Source organism: Spermophilus citellus (genome assembly GCF_964194105.1).
Source record: "Spermophilus citellus genome assembly, chromosome: 11".
Classification (NCBI taxonomy): domain Eukaryota; kingdom Metazoa; phylum Chordata; class Mammalia; order Rodentia; family Sciuridae; genus Spermophilus; species Spermophilus citellus.
The window spans coordinates 85,364,112-85,381,258 of record NC_138192.1 but is presented as its reverse complement, the minus strand read 5'-3'; the positions used below and the strand labels follow the sequence as shown (position 1 = coordinate 85,381,258).

The 17,147-nt window shown below is 36.0% G+C and overlaps 1 protein-coding gene across 1 annotated transcript in view; it reads right to left on the bottom strand.

Moving 5' to 3' along the window:
* Positions 1–6,571, bottom strand: part of DNAJC10 (DnaJ heat shock protein family (Hsp40) member C10) — a 53,661-nt gene extending 47,090 nt beyond the window's left edge. Inside the window, exons 1-4 of the mRNA XM_081260431.1 lie at positions 6,176–6,571; positions 4,353–4,702; positions 3,007–3,169; positions 1,550–1,600 (exon numbers count right to left, since the gene is read on the bottom strand). Of these exons, the coding sequence (XP_081116557.1) occupies positions 1,550–1,600; positions 3,007–3,169; positions 4,353–4,556 (418 nt within the window). The 5' untranslated portion in view covers positions 4,557–4,702; positions 6,176–6,571. The remainder of the gene's footprint in view (positions 1–1,549; positions 1,601–3,006; positions 3,170–4,352; positions 4,703–6,175) is intronic.
* Between the last annotated feature and the right edge of the window lie 10,576 nt (positions 6,572–17,147).

Genomic DNA, 17,147 nt, shown 5'->3' with positions numbered 1-17,147 from the left:
GTATTAGATATCAAGTGGAATAATGGCAAATATGTATTGAACTATCAATATTAGCTAGTAATCTAGTCTTACATTTTGTGGCTGTAATAATTTAAAACTACTATTTGGAGTTCTACGTGAACTGTTAGTGGTTCTCAGCCTTTTCCACATAGTGACAAAGCTGAAAAAGCTTGAACTAATGTGCAATATCAGTAAAGTCTCATTCTAGGTGGACTCATAAACTAGTTCATTTGCAGGTTTTGTTCAGTTCCTTTTATTCTATCTGTAATTCCAATGTTTTCTGCCTTCTTGGTCCACACAACACTCACTAAAATAGTAGATGATGAGTGACAATAACAACTACACAGGAAAAGCTACAGATTTATATAGTGAACATGCTGTAAAGTTATGTCCACCAGTTCATCACATGGGTGTTAATTTATCCTACCAATAATCCAAATGATTCAAAATTTTCCTACTTCCTTTGTAGGGAAGATATATTTTCTCTTTACTCAGAACTTGTATTCACATGCAAAACTTATAACAGAGCATAGTTATTTTTTATGCCTGAATTCACTGATATAAAAAGTTAGAATAAAAGGTAATACTTGCTTAGAAGTAATAAATGGTACAAAATCAAGTGACTATAATACATCTTTTATGATGATAATACATAAAAACATAAAATATATACTTTTTGCAAATGGTATGCTATTTTAGTTTTCTAAATTAAATGTGATTATAATACAGAAGAATAAAATGAGAATTTAATTTGAGGTTCAATTTACTGCTTTGAAATACAAAAGAATGAATAAACCTATTATTATTGTATAAAGACTGAAAATGTAAGAATTGAATCCAGTTTTTGTTAGTTTCTGAAATGAAATATGCATAAATATATTCTTAATATTCATTTTCACACAAATCACAGATCAAATTAAAACTTATTCTAAAATAACCATATACTAATCCAAAATTTTAAAATAAAAAAGCTCAGACACTGGAAGTTTTTCTTTTTCCTTTTTTCCCCTTTTTGGTTCTTTTTAGTTATACAAAACATTAGGATTCATTTTGACACAATTATAAAAGCATGGAATATAATTTGCTTTAATTCAGTCCCAAGTATTTCCCACTTCCTTCTCTTTCCCCCTCCCTCTACTCTACTGATCTTTCTTCTATTTATGGAAATTTTTTGTTTTGCAAATATGCAGCAAGCTAATTTGGCATCCAAATCTGGCCTGAATGGACACAGAGCTACATATTATTTTTATTTCTTTTGTTTGATTTACATATAAATCTATATATATGTGTGTGTGTATGTGTGTGTATATATATATATATGTATATATATGCATTTTTTTCATACATATGCATTTTGCTACAGAAATAATAGTGTCTTTATTAATGGCATACTACCTCACATTCTTCTGGAAACACTGTTTAATATATAAACAATATTCCATTATTACCTTTCTAAAATCCAAAATGTTTCTAACTTCTGAACACATTTAGATCCAAGAGATGACATTGAGATTGAACTAGTTTTAGAAAATCATGTCTACAAACTTACCAAATTCTCTTCTTTCCAATGTTATGATTTCAGGATCATCATCATAAATACCTAATTTTTAAAATATACAAAAATTATAAACACTTCTCCATAAAAGTAAATTACCACGTAATATTCATTTTTGTTTTAACCATGAAAAAATAAAATTTTTATATAAATTCTCAAACTTGCATAATGTGTAGTAAGCTAATAGAAAAACCAACAGGAAATAATACTATTGGTGATATATCTGCAAAGTGATATAAAAATATTAGTTTTCTTAGGCTGGGGCTGTAGCTCAGTGGCAGAGTGCTTATTGCCCATGTGTGAGGCACTGAGTTTGATCCTCAGCACCACATAAAAATAAACAAATAAAATAAAGGCTTGCTGTCCATCTACAACTACTAAAAACAAAAATAAAACAACAAAAAAAAGACATTAGTTTTCTGATCTGGCCTGTCAAGAGTGTGAGTATATTGGGGGGTAGAGGAAGTTCCTAATATTACATAATTTCATCTCCACAGAAAATTTCTATTTTCTAACATTTAGCAGTAAATATGAATTTTACTTACCATAATTAAAATCAATGTGAGAAAATTTCTCATTACTATATAAAATATCCAAATAGTACTAACAATGGATATAAAACCAGGAGTCAGCAACCTTTTTCTATATAGGCCATTAGTAAACATTTGGGGCTTTTGAAGACCTATGATTTTTAATCACAAATACTAAACTCTGCCTTCAAAATGTGAACGTATAGGCAACATGAAAACAATTAAGCATAACTGCATTCCAATAAAACATTTTATATAAACAGGTGGTGAGCCAGATTTAAATGGTCAGTAAAATGTAGTTTGCCAACAGCTGACACAGTTATGGAGTTGCAGAAAATATACTTGAAAATATGATTTTTGAAAATAAAATCAGTCTTGAGAAGCCTTTTTTAAAAACAAATTTAAAATATTTTTGTCAGTTTAATATAAAAGCATATTTCAGTTGTTAAACTGCATTTGAGGTTAATTAATGACTGAGAAATACTGGTTATTCTGCCTTCATACCAGTGTTTGTTTTCTGTCTCCCTTGGTTCCCTTGTTTCCTCCCTCTGTTCTTACCTTATTTTTTGTAACACAGGAGAAGGATGGCATTTCTACCGAAGTAACCACTATTAAACTTACAAGACTATTTACCCTTTTTGGAAAACACGATGTTCTAGAAATTAATTTTAATGCAAACATATGTAAATGTACATACACACACAGACTTTTTTTTTAAGTAGGAATTTTTGGCCAATACACTTTCATATCTGTACAGATAACCTCTGTATACCAAGTGACCTGCCTTTAGAATTCCACTCCCAGAGTAAATTCAAAAAAGCAAATCAAGATGATACATATTAAATTCACAAGCTAAGTGGTGAAACAAAATTAACTTTTTTTTTTAAATCAGATAATAAAATTCACAACATATGACCTTACCAAAATCATAACGATAATAGTTCCAGCTTTCATACTGGCCTCCTTGATTATCTTCAAGTCCTTTTTCTCCATATTTGTCATACTTCTTCCGAAGATCTTCATCTTTAAGTACTTCATATGCTCTATTTATTTTTAAAAAATCACCATGTGCATTTGGGTTATTCTGTTAAAAAATATTACAAATGACAGTTATTTAAGATACATAATCCAAGTCCTTTCAGAACCTATGTGTAGATTAATTAAAACAAAGATTTCTCGAATACTATATACCAACATGGGGGGGGTTAGTATGAGTAATCATGGGATAAAATCAAGAAATATTTTCTAATTACAAATACAATTGAATAAAAACAAGACTCTGAAATCCTTAATTTTTAAAATATTATTTTTGAAACAATCATAGATTGTAGAATATTTTTCTGAGGCAGATCAACATATTAACTTAAAAAAGTATGTGCTCCAATCCCTCAGATAATTACATAAGAACTAATATAAGCAATAATTCAAAACTGGATTGGCAGTTTCTCATTTATTATATTTTGGTTTTTGAAGGATGCTTTCATTTAAATAATATACGAATGTAGGTCTACCATCTTTCATATTCTGAAAATTAAAAGAAAAACTGAAAAAAGTGAAAATCCTAAATATAGATCACAAAGATAATTAACAAGAGTTCTAAAGAAATACTGTTTCTATTGCTCAGCTTTGTTTCAGAAATAAAATCCTTTTAAAAAAAATTCTACTTTGAAAAAACTTAATCATTTGATTCTTAATAATGATGAAAGCTATTATTGAGTTCATTACACAAATTACAAACAGACCATAAAAATTAAAAGTAATTTTAAAGATCACATTATTGGATACACAATCAAATATTTATAAATGGAAGACATCTGAATACTCTCAAGTTTTAATATATAAAACTTTCTAACTGGTCTGTGGTCTTATGTGTGGAAAAAAAAGGGAAGTTAAAGCACATAATTATCAGTTATTATTGTCATTTTTGGCAAGACACTGAGTTCTGAAAATTATTTTCTTCTTCTCTAAAACAGTTGATCATAACTTAGTCTACACTAAAAACTCCTTTACAGACATGATAATTTGGAAATTATTATCTTTAATATATTTGCTGAAAATAGTTTTCAAATTAAGAGGGAACTGCCTATTTGGTATGACATTCCTTTCCACCATTCCAGACGAGAATATTTTTCTTCTTCTGTTTTTAACTGAATTGTCACTTCTGGCATGTGACTGTTCCTTAGCACTTTAAACTTTTCTTCAAAATATTTTAAATATAAAAATGTACTAAAATAATCAGATATTTTCAAAAGCAAAACTTTACTTACTGGGTTTTTATCAGGATGTAACTTCAATGCTAATTTCTTAAAAGCTTGTCTTATTTCTCTACTGCTTGCAGTTTTGGATACTCCAAGTAAACTGTAAAAATCCTGATCTGTGCCCACTAAAACAGCCATATACACTATGAGAAGACAGAGACTGATTCTTTTTAAGTCTCTGATATAGTCATCCTTATTTAACCAGACTCCCATTCTCTTTCTTATACAAGCTCTGATTTAAGTGAACATTAAGACAGACTTCTGGGTCCAGCTGATGTAATACGCAAATTTGAGAACTTCTGTCCGCATTACTTCAAGGGTGAATCAAGTATCAATGGATTGTCTCCAAAAATGTTAATCTAAACAGAGAAAACCAGGCAGTTAAAACACATTTCAAATGAAACTGCAATAACATAAATTATTTCAAATAGCACGGTCAAGCCATAAAATGTCCATCAAATGGCAAATCCCTATGAATGATGCAGGATCTATTCTTCATGGCCTTTCCTCACAGCTTCCATATTTTGGTGGCCAAATTTGTGTAAATCTCAAGACAGCAGTTAAAGGTATTGAGTGGTGGTAACTAGCTAGAACACTCAATCGCATGCACACACACACAAAGAGCAATTTATACAATGGGGAAAACCTCTGATCAGCATCAGAACATAAGGGCAAGAAAAGGATGTATTTTCTTCTTTCTACCTAGCATAGGTGTTGTCCTTTTGTAATACCTTTTTCTTTTTTCAGCTATTTTTACACTCCTTAAAGCTGTGTGGTTTTCTTTTTATTAGATCTCATTTGTAGGAAATACCTTTTCAGGGGACTGGGAGGAAGCACAGTGTTTTTCCACAGGGTCTCTACTTTTCACATAACTCAAAATACATCAGTTAATTACCCTGTAACTTAGATGGTAGGCCATCTTTCCCGAGTTTTTTAAGGTGCTTATACTAAATTCGAGTAGAGGCTATTTTACAAAAATAGAATAATAGTTAATGTATTTATACCACAAAGTTCACGTTCAATATGAATAAAAATAAAAACAATAGGAAAAGGAGAATCAGTTATTTAGACAAGTTCACCTCTGAAGGGTAAAAAGAATCATTACCAAGATTACCAATCATTACCCAAGATTTAAAAATGCTTTGAAAAACTTAACTTTCCAAGCATCCTCAGCCAGTTCTGCCTTTCTTCCTTTAATCCCAAATGCCTCGTTTTAAAAATTCCTCCTTACCTGTGAATGGTCTTCATCTCGTTTCTAATTCCACCTTTTCATGCCCCCAAACTATACCTTTGGGAAATATACTGATGAAGAAGAAACACCCAGGCTGAAAACAACCTTCAGAAAAAGAGAACATCTCAAACATCACTTTGGGATGAGGTGTTCCTCCCCTAGGGGTTGTTCTGTCAGCGTGGGTGTGGCTGAACTGCCCAAGCTGGAGCTCTGGGACAGGTGGAAGCTGCAGGTAAACGCTAAAAGCGTTTCGCGAAATGCGAAAGCCTCCCGCAGACATCTCCCCGGAGTGAAATGGGGGAGAGAGTGGAGACCGGGAAACAGGGCTGTCTTGCGCGTGTCCCAAGTGTCAGGTCTGATCAAGAGAAAGGGAACCCGAGTTGACCAAAGCTAAAGTGAGAAATGGGAGCAGGAAGCCGGGAACCGACAGACAGAGGGCGGAGCGGGTAGATGGGAGGAAGAGCTGGACAAGAACACCGCACGCCCGTCGTCCGAGCTAAGAAGGGGGGATTCAGGAGCGCAAGTACGCCGACCCTCCCTCCCGGGAGGGCCCAGGCCGCCGCCAGCTCCGGGACAGCCCCAGCCCCCGGCCCATGCCCACCTCCGTGAAGCCTCCAGCGGCTACTCCCCCATCCTCAATCCCCGGCGGACCCTGTCCAGTCGAACCCAAACTGTGCGCGGAGAAGGAAAGCACGCACTTCCCGACCGCCAGGCCGCCGAGCTCGGGATGGGGGAGCACGCGCCGCACCGGCAGCGAGAGCGCGCGGACAGCTCCGGTCCGCTCCTCGTTCCTCGCGCGCCGCTCTCCACGGCGAGCCGGGGCGGAGCCTACTGCGGGGCATTGTGGGAAAGGCGTGGAGGACGCGGCCGGAGACCCGCCGCAGCGGCGCGGTGGGGAGGGTGGTGTAGGTTTAGGTTGACGTGGCTGTCTGTCCGGGATCCGGCTCCAGCTCCGGGTCCATCCCGGAGCTGAGGGACGCGGGAAGATTGCGCAGCCAACGCCCCCGCATTAAATGAGGCAGGCGCCGGCCGCCGGCGGAAGAAAGGATGGGGAAGCCCGCCCCTTCCTGGTCCGGTTGCCTGGGTGACGGCGAAACCCTGAGCGAGGGTTTGGGCGTGAGATTTCCTTAAATCCCCAGTTTTAATAGGAAGTGGAAGGCGTGCAAACTTTGTCTGGTTGATGGATGGGAGACACCCCCAAAAGGGAAATTTGGCAGGAAAAGGAGAGCTTCCCCGTACTGACACTTCAGGGTGACCCTAGAAAACTAAACAGGCAATGGGAAACTTGCAAGAAATAAAAACGTGAGTGTACCAACAAACATTTGAGCATTCTCCAGTAGTTCCTGGCTTCTGAGTCGTTCAAGCCAGATACTAGGGCGTTATCCATACTCCTTTCTTTCACCGTGTATCTACATGATCTGGTACAGAATGCGTTTTGAACCCGGAGCAATATAACAACGGAAGTAGCTACACTTAGGACCATCAAAAGAGAACAACACAACGAAGCTGATACCTATTTATGACATTATGCCCAACACGAAATAAGTTGTGGTGGGTAGCAACTTCATTGGTAGTATGCCAAATATCAGCTTATAAAAATTTTATGACTACATGGGATCTATGTCTAATATTGTAGGAAACCAGAAGAAGTAGAATGAACAAAGGAAGAAATATTAGAAGCAGCCTGATGTGATAATTGTCAACATGTACCAGGAAATGGTCTAAGAATATATATACATGTATTAACTCAGACCTCCTATTAGATAATGGCTATTATTAGACGCATTACACAGTTGCTGAAATTGTGATTAATATGTGTTTGAGCTGAGATTCACGCCTAAGCAACCTGGCTCCAGGGACTATGATGTTAATTATTATGCCACACTGTAAACCAACATTTTTTCTTTTTAAAAATTGTTCTAATTAGTTATACATGACAGTAGAATGCATTTTGACACATCACACTTAAATGGAGTATAACTTCTCATTCTTCTGGTTGTTCATGATGTAGAATCACACTGGTTGTATAATCATATATGTACATTCATTCCACTATCCTTTCTACCCCCAACCTCTCCCTCCCTTCACTCCCCTCTGCCTAATCCAAAGTATATCTGTTTTTCCCCAGCACCACCTTATTGTGAAGTTAGCATCCACATATCAGAACATTCTGCCTTTGGGGATTGGCTTATTTCACTTAGCATGATATTCTCCAGTTCCATCCATTTACCTGCAAATGCTATAGTTTCTTTATTCTTTAAGGCTGAGTATTGTGTATATATAACATATTTTCTTTTTTCATTCATCTGTTGAAGGGCATCTAGGTTAGTTCCATAGTTTGGATGTTGTGAATTGAGCTGCTATAAACATTGCTGTAGCTGCTGATTTTAAGTCTTGTGGGTATAAACTGAGGAATGGGATAGCTTGAAAAACAAACTGAAAACTGGAGAATTAAGCTGGGCCCAGGTCATCTTTTTATAAATGCCATAACGGATGAAGACTTAAGATATTTTAGATGCTGAGGAAGCTTTTTAAAGCTTTTAAGTAAAGGACTGAGTATTTTACATAACTATCTCAGATATTGGCAAGATGATACAAAGGGGAGAAAGCTGGAAAAGGGAGAGTAGTTTGGAGAATATTAGGCCAAATGTAGCAATTTAAAGCAATTTATTAAAACTGTTTATTGTTCTCTGGGCTAGATCCTTTGGGATCCTGTACTGAGTAAAGATATGGTCCTGCCCTCAAAAAGCAGTATAATAGAGTTTACATCAATTATTCAGACAAGTCTGTAATATTTAGTGCTATGAGGATGAATAATGGGAAAAGGACCTACTCCTGGGGGCAAAGGTTTGGAAAAGGTCATACCAAATTTAAAAAAAGAAAGGAAGAAAAGCATAGAAGAAATTTAATATAATATGAGGCCAGGAAATGGAGAATGTTCTGGGCAGAGGGCACAGCAAGTGGATAGCCCTGTACTTCAAGAATGTCTAAGGAACAAAAAGAACAACAGAATGCAACATGCCAAAAGGAGAGAGTTAGCAGAACAAAACTGAAATGTAGGAACAAGATTATGCAGTCTTGTTCATAAAAATCCTCATTTTAAGGATTTTTGTCTTTTTTCCTAAGAGCAACAGGAAGCTACAGAACAGTTTCATGTAATGGAATGCCATTGTATGTTTGTTACTTAAATTTGGAGACAATCTCAAAGTTATAAAACATTAAATTTATATTACAAATACTTTGTTTTTGTCAACCATTTGGGAGTAATTGCTAATTTGTCTCATTATCTTCCCAACCTGTGGTCTGTCTGCCTGCCTGCTTTTTCTTTTCACATATAAGAACATAACCACAGCACAGTCATCAAAACCAGGAAATTAAACTACTACATTATTATTGTCTAATCCACAGACCCTATTCATCTTTTGCCAATTGTCCCAATAATGTCTTTTCAGTAAAAGGATCTAGTAAGGAACTACTTTCTTCATTCAGTGTCATAACATTTTAGACTCCTTCGGTCAGTTTCCTAGTTTTTTCTTGACTTTTAAGGCCTTGGCAATTGTGAATGACACATGCCAGTTATTTAATACATAACTTTCTGTTTGGTGTGTCTCACATTTTCTCATAAATAAATTATGCAGTTATGACAGGGATACAATAGAAATGGCACTATATTCTTTTCATTGTATCTTATTATTAGGTAGCCCAGAGTTTGATTTGTCTCATTGTTCATAGTATTCACTTAGATTGCTTGATTATAAACTTTTTGTGACACTTTTCCCCTATAAAGTTATATTTTTTCTTTTTAAAATAAGTGCTTTGTGACAGAGGTACTTTGATCCTCTGCAAATTTCCTACTTATCACTAAACTTTCAATTATTCATTAATTAATATTTTTGTAGATTCATGGATTTCCATTTCATTAAATGGACATCTATTACTATCACTTATTTAGATGTTTAAGTGGTTTCAGACTTTGAATATGTTTGTTTTGTGCACAGTATGAAGTTCTAGGCTCCTCTAGGACTTTCACTGCCTCAGACCTGAAAGCGAATTCTTTAAAAAGTCTTGGTTCTTTTGAAGAACAGTAATTCGATAGCAAGATCGGGGAGCTAGGCATGCTCCATGCTGTTGGGACTATTGCTTCTCTGTAGACAAAGGTAGGGAACATATGCTCCTATATAGATGCACATACACACACAATATTCACATTTACATGCATACAACTATCAGTTTACAGTGGTACTTCTCCTTGCAAGGCAATGCCACAGAACTCAGAATTCATTCATTTTAATTTTATTTCTTTTTACATGTGTAGTTCCTTTCTTTGAAAACTGGTCTTCATTATCCTTGATATTCTCATTTGTTCAATTCCCCTTGTGTTAGTTATCCTTTCATTGCTGTGACCAAAATACATGAGAGGAGCAACTTAGAGGAAGAAAACTTTACTTTGGCTAATGGTTTTAGAGGTCTTAGTTCATGGTCCACCACCTCCATTGCTCTCATGGACTGAGATGAGCAGAACATCATGGCACGAGGGTGTAGCAGAGGAAAGCTGCTTGGCACATGGCAGCTGGGAAGAAGAGAGAAAGTAAGGAACCATAGACTATAGAGTCTAGGCCACACCTTCAGGAACCTATTTTCAGTAGCCACATCCATCTTCCTGCAGTAATCACCCAGTAGTCCATTCATATTATTAATCCATTTGATGGATTAATGTAGTGATGAAGTTATAGCTCTCATAATCTAATAATTTCTAAATTGCCTATTATATTATCTTTTCAGGAGACATTCCTATTTCCAAACCATAATACCCTATGTTATTAATCTCTCATTGCTGATGCCAGCCTATCCACTGTTTAGTTGCCCTCTTTATCCCACTTGGATTCCACAAGTTACACTGAGCAGATGTTTTACTCACTCAACTTAGGTTCCAGTCTGGGTCAGGCTTTCCAGTCACAGAGATACACAACTCACCCTGAAGGGGCTCCAATACATACAGACTCACTTTTCCTCCTTTGTATGGACACTCTCCTCATCTTGGTTGGTCTCTGACTGGCACCAGTCCAATCTAATGGTTTTTGATCTGAGTTATTTTAAATAGGGAAGGGCCATTATCATTTTAGCTATGGTTTGAATAATACATTGTATAAGAGCAACAGTGGATATGAGAAAATGGGCTAGTTGACCATTGAAATAATCCAGGTGATTGATGATGTTGGCTTGGGTTAGGGTAGAGTTCTTGTGGATTTAGATGAACAGATTCAAGAAGAAAGCATAACTCAAGTTCATTGCAGCACTATTCATAATTGCCAAGATGCGGAGACAACCTAAGTATCCATTGACAGATAAATGGGTAAGGAAAATGTGGCATATATAAAAGGAAATTTATTTAACCGTAGGAAAGAAGGAAATCCTGCCTTTGTGATAATATGAAGAATGAGAAAGACTTTGTGCTAAGTGGAATAATCCAGAAAATTAAATGCAAATACTGTACAATCTCATTTATCTGTGGAATCTTAAAATGTTGAACTAATAGAAGCAGAGAGAAGAATAGTGATTTCCAGGAGCTCAGGCATAGGGGATATGGGGAAATGTTGGTCAAATAAAATAAAGTTTTTCAATTTAATGAATAGATTCTGGGGTCTAGTGTACAGCACAGTGATTATAGTTAATACTGCATTGTCTACCTAAAATTTGATGACAGCAGATTTTGAGTGTCCTTATTACCTACGATGCCCATACACAGAGGTAACTTGAGTGGTGATGGACATGTTAATTTAACTATGGTAATTAGTGTACTGTGTATACATATATCAAATCATGTTGTACATCTTAAATATATTCAGTTGTTAAACGTTTTTAAATAGAAGAGAGAAAGTAGAAGATAATATAGAGGATTTGGTAATGAATTCATCAGTATGGAGTAGAGAAATATATAGGAACATCCATCTCTACAGAGAATTAACAACAGGATGTCTGGTTCAAGGGGACCAAGACCTTGCCAACTTCGATATAATAAGTCAACTCAATACAATAACTCCACCATGTATACACAAGATCATTTCGCCATTTCACCTTTTAATTCTATCAGGGGAATTACCTTTCAAGATCCAATATATGTTGCTTCTGAAATCATTTATTGTGAACCATTCAAGGATATTTGATCTCTCCATCCATTATTATTGCATCTGTCACAACACAGTGTACTTAAACTTTATTGGTGAGTTTACTAAAGTAAATTCTTTGAAATCAGAAATCAGAAATTTGGTTTCATTTTTTCTCAATGCCTTACTTTAACAATGTTTGGCATCCATTCAATACATGCATTATGATGGAATGAAGAATCAATATTTATTATGGGCAAAGAGAAAAGAATGTCCCTTTGTTCCTAAATTTATCATTGTCTGATATGGTGGGGGATGGTTAAACACATTCACACATAGACACAAAATAAATGTTAAAAGAGTGATATAACAAAAGTTAACTCAAAATGGATCAAGAAGCTTGATATCAAACCAGAGACAAAGCATCTGATAGAAGAAAAAGTTGGCTACGACCTACACACTGTGGGGTCGGGCTCCAAATTCCTCAATAGGACACCCATAGCACAAGAATTAATATCTAGAATCAACAAATGGGACTTGCTCAAACTAAAAAGTTTTTTCTCAGCAAAAGAAACAATAAGAGAGGTAAATAGGGAGCCTACATCATGGGAACAAATCTTTACTCCTCACACTTCAGGTAGAGCCCTAATATCCAGAGTATACAAAGAACTCAAAAAATTAGACAATAAGATAACAAATAACCCAATCAACAAATGGGCCAAGGACCTAAACAGACACTTCTCAGAGGAGGATATACAATCAATCAACAAGTACATGAAAAAATGCTCACCATCGCTAGCAGTCAGAGAAATGCAAATCAAAACCACCCTAAGATATCATCTCACTCCAGTAAGATTGGCAGCCATTATGAAGTCAAAAAACAACAAGTGCTGGCGAGGATGTGGGGAAAAGGGTACACTTGTACATTGTTGGTGGTACTGCAAATTGGTGCAACCAATTTGGAAAGCAGTATGGAGATTTCTTGGAAAGCTGGGAATGGAACCACCATTTGATCCAGCTATTCCCCTTCTGGGTCTATTCCCTAAAGACCTAAAAAGAGCATGCTACAGGGACACTGCTACATCGATGTTCATAGCAGCACAATTCACGATAGCAAGACTGTGGAAGCAACCTAGATGCCCTTCAATAGACGAATGGATAAAAAAAAATGTGGCATTTATACACAATGGAGTATTACTCTGCATTAAAAAATGACAAAATTATAGAATTTGGAGGGAAATGGATGGCATTAGAGCAGATTATGCTAAGTGAAGCTAGCCAATCCCTAAAAAACAAATGCCAAATGTCTTCTTTGATATAAGGAAAGTTACTAAGAACAGAGTAGGGAAGAAGAGCATGAGAAGCTGACTAACATTAAACAGGGATGAGAGGTGGAAGGGACAGGGAGAGAGAAGGGAAATTGTTTGGAAATGGAAGGAGACCCTTAGGGTTATACAAAATTACATACAAGAGGAAGTGAGGGGAAAGGGAAAAATAATACAAGGGGGAGAAATGAATTACAGTAGAGGGGGTAGAGAGAGAAGAGGGGAGGGGAGGGGAGGGGAGGGGGGATAGTAGAGGATAGGAAAGGCAGCAAAATACAACAGACATGAGTATGTCAATATGTAAATCAGTGGAAGTGTAACTGATGTGACTCTGCAATCTGTATACGGGGTAAAAATGGGAGTTCATAACCCACTTGAATCAAAGTGTGAAATATGATATATCAAGAACTATGTAATGTTTTGAACAACCAATAAAAAAAAAGAACACAAAGAAGCAGAAAGTTCTATAATAATACAATAGCTTGACCAGTTCCTAATAAACAGGACTACTAAATTGCCAAAAAAAAGAGTGATATAAACAAAATGGTATATAGGGACTTAAGTTTTGAGTGAATTGCTCAGAAGACAATTAGGGGAAACTATGGGTATTCCTAGATAAATTTAAAAGACAAAATAATTCTTTAAAATATTTGGAAATTTTGAACCAGGTAGAATATTTTTTAAAAAAATATTTATTTTTTAGTTGTATTTGGACACAATACCTTTATTTTATTTATTTATTTGTATGTGGTGCTGGGGATTGAACCCACGGTCTTGCACATGCAAGGCAAGCACTCTACCACTAAGCCACAACCCCAGCACCCAGATAGAATCTTTGAGATCATAAATTCCATTCCTTAGATAAAAAAGTGGCATTTATACACAATGGAATATTACTCCGCACTAAAAAATAACAAGATCATGGCATTTGCAGGGAAATGGATGGCATTAGAGCAGATTATGCTAAGTGAAGTTAGCCAATCCCCCCAAAATGAATGCCGAATGTCTTCTCTGATATAAGGGAGGTGACTCAAAAAAAGGTAGGGAGGAAGAACATGAGAAGAAAATTACCTCTAGATAGGGAAGAGAGGTGGAAGGGAAAGGGAGAGGGAATGGGAATTGCATGGAAGAGGGAAGGAGACCCCCTTCATTATACAGAATACAGGTATGATGAGGGGAAAAAAAAGAAGTGGGTCACATAAGATTGGGTAGAGAGAAGTGATGGGAGGGGAGGGGAGGGAAGGGAGGAACGGACGGCAGAATAAAATAGACATTATTATTGCTGTGGGTATATATGTGACTGAATGACCAATGTAATTCTGCAACCTGTACACTCAGAAAAAGAAATTATATCCCATCTGATTCAAATGTATAATATGTCAAGATCAAAATAAATAAATAAATAAATAAAGATAGAAAGAAAGAAAATAAAATAAAAAATAAATTCCATTCCTTCACAATATAGGACATGGAAGCTGAGAAATTTGAATGCCTTACCCATTGACACTCAAATGTAAATGGTAATATAACTTACATTTCCTGATTTCTTGGCCAGTTTAAAATGATAAGTAAAACATACATGTTCATATGTTTCAGGCACTATTTTAAGCAGTTCTACACTCAATTGTCAAATAATCCTAAAGGTAGTGCTGTTATTGTCACTTTCACTGATGAGTGATGAGGCAAAGAAAGAGTAGGCCACTTGCTCCACATCACACAGTGACTAGTGGAATATGGATTCCAACATGAGTGGTCTGGACTGGGAGTCCATAAAGGACATTGTGCTGTGTTAACTGAAATATTTTTTATAGCATTTATTTAAGCTAGAGGAGGTGTTCTTTTCATTAAAATGTTCATAGTATTGTGAGCTTGATTTGAGAGGTTTAGTAATACTTTATTGGATATTAAAAATCATTTGTCGATGTCTTGAAATCACCAATAGCATTTGCTAATGGAGTTGGCATTCAGTTGAATTTGCAGAGTTACTGCAATTGCAGTTTCATATTTCTACCTCCAATCAATGGCTTTCCTTTTAGTTATAACTAACCTTGCTTTTATGCTTATTTCCCTACATACCAATTATTTTGACACTACAATTTTTATGTTAAAATGATTTGTTGGCAAATAAACACTTAATCTAACAAAAGTTAAAGTCAAGCAGACATAGGAACATACACACACATATGTATATATACATATATAAGTACATATATCTTGTATTCCTTGGCTTTTCTTAGCACTAATGCATAAATCAATTCTTGCTAAATTGAACCTCCCAAAGACCTAAAGACAAATACAAGTTAATAGTCCTAGTTAAATTTATTTTCTTTCTTTTTTGCTAAATAGAGACTGAGTGGTGAAATATCTGTTAACAGGCTGACAAAATTTGTCTACATATATATATCCCAAATCTTTAGAAATGATTGAGCAGTTTTTTGGGGGGAGGGGGAATGGGAGGTAGAGGTGCACTGGGGATTGAACTCAGGGGCACTTGGCCACTTAGTCACATCCCCAGTCCTATTTTGTATTTTATTTAGCTACAGGGTCTCACTGAGCTACTTAGTACCTTGCTGTTGCTGAGGTTGGCTTTGAACTCTGGATCCTCCTGCCTCAGCCTCCTCAGCTGCTGGGATTACAGGCATGCACCACCATACCTGGCTGAGATGTTTATTTTTTAAAGATAATTTTACATCATGGCTATAGGAAAAGAAACACACTGAATGAACCAGAAAATTTGAAGAATTCTTGAAATGTGAAAGACAAAGAGTTGAATTGACAGAAGTAACTACTGAGCAATATACAAGAAGAAGAATGCTACAAACTGTGAGATGGCTCTGAAGTTGGGAAGGAGAGACTGACAAGGAATGAGGGAACTTGAAGATGATGGCTAGTATGGTACCACATCTAGGGTAGCATTTGTGGTCCCCAGGTGGGGTCCCCAGAACACCCCTAGCTTTGATGATTGACTAAAATGACACATAGGTCATAGTTGTTCTCATGCCTGTGGTTATTATAGAGACAAATCACAAGGCAAAATAGCAAAGAACAATGGTGCCTGGGTAAAGTATAGAGGAAACGGGGTACAGGCTTCCAAATCCTTTTGCAGTGGAGCTTGCAGAATACACAATTCTAACAATAAGTTGTGACAACACATGTAAAGGGTTGTCTATGAGGGAAGTTTATTAGATACTAAATGCCTAATTTTTCATTGGGAGCTGCACACATAGACATCCTCTGCTTAGCAGGTACCAAATTCTAAACTCTCAGAAGAAAAAGTAGGTGTTCAGTTCAAATCACCTTGCTTTTGGAGTTCAGGCACAGTGAGGCATCCTTATATGAAGAAAAGTTTTACATCAGTACAGGAAATTGTTTACCAGCCAAGTGCCTGGATGCAGTCAAGGGCCAACCTTCTAAGTACAACTTCATAAGATAGCAATCCCAGGCTTTCTATGTTACCTCTTTTCTACACAGTCCCTTTACACTCTAACTTCCATCCCTGCCCCCAACCAATTAAGCAGTAAACAGCAGAGGCTGCTGCCAGACAGGTAAAATGGAGATATGAGATTTTTCTGTGTTTTCAAGGAAGGATCCTGGTTTGCTAGGAGGGAGAAGATGCAATTGAAAATTGATGACTGACATACTTCTCTCAATGGTACCTTTCCTCCCTGTTCATGAACACCAAGAAGAGCCTGTAGTACATAGAAATTGTGCATACATCTGGGCTTTAGCATATATCTATACTTAAGTATTTTAAATATTTGATTGTTCATCACAAATATATAGTAACAGGGTTTTTTTTTTACTATATTTTTAATCTTGTGTCCTACAACATCACTAAACTAACTGTAGAAGCTATTTTTTGTTTACTGTTGTTGATTTGCAAAAAAATGATCATAGGGTCTGTGTGTGTGTGTATATATATATATATATATATATATATATATATATTTTTTTTTTTTTTTTTTTGCCTTATTGCACTGACTAGAACCTGCAGTACCATGTTGAGTAGAAGAGTGTTGAACAGATTGTTTCTAATCTTAAGGGAAGATATTCAGTGTTTCACCATTAATCTTGATGTGTCTGAATGTTTTGTAGATCCCCTTTATCAAGTTGAAAAAGTTCTTTCTCATTTGCTAAGAGATTT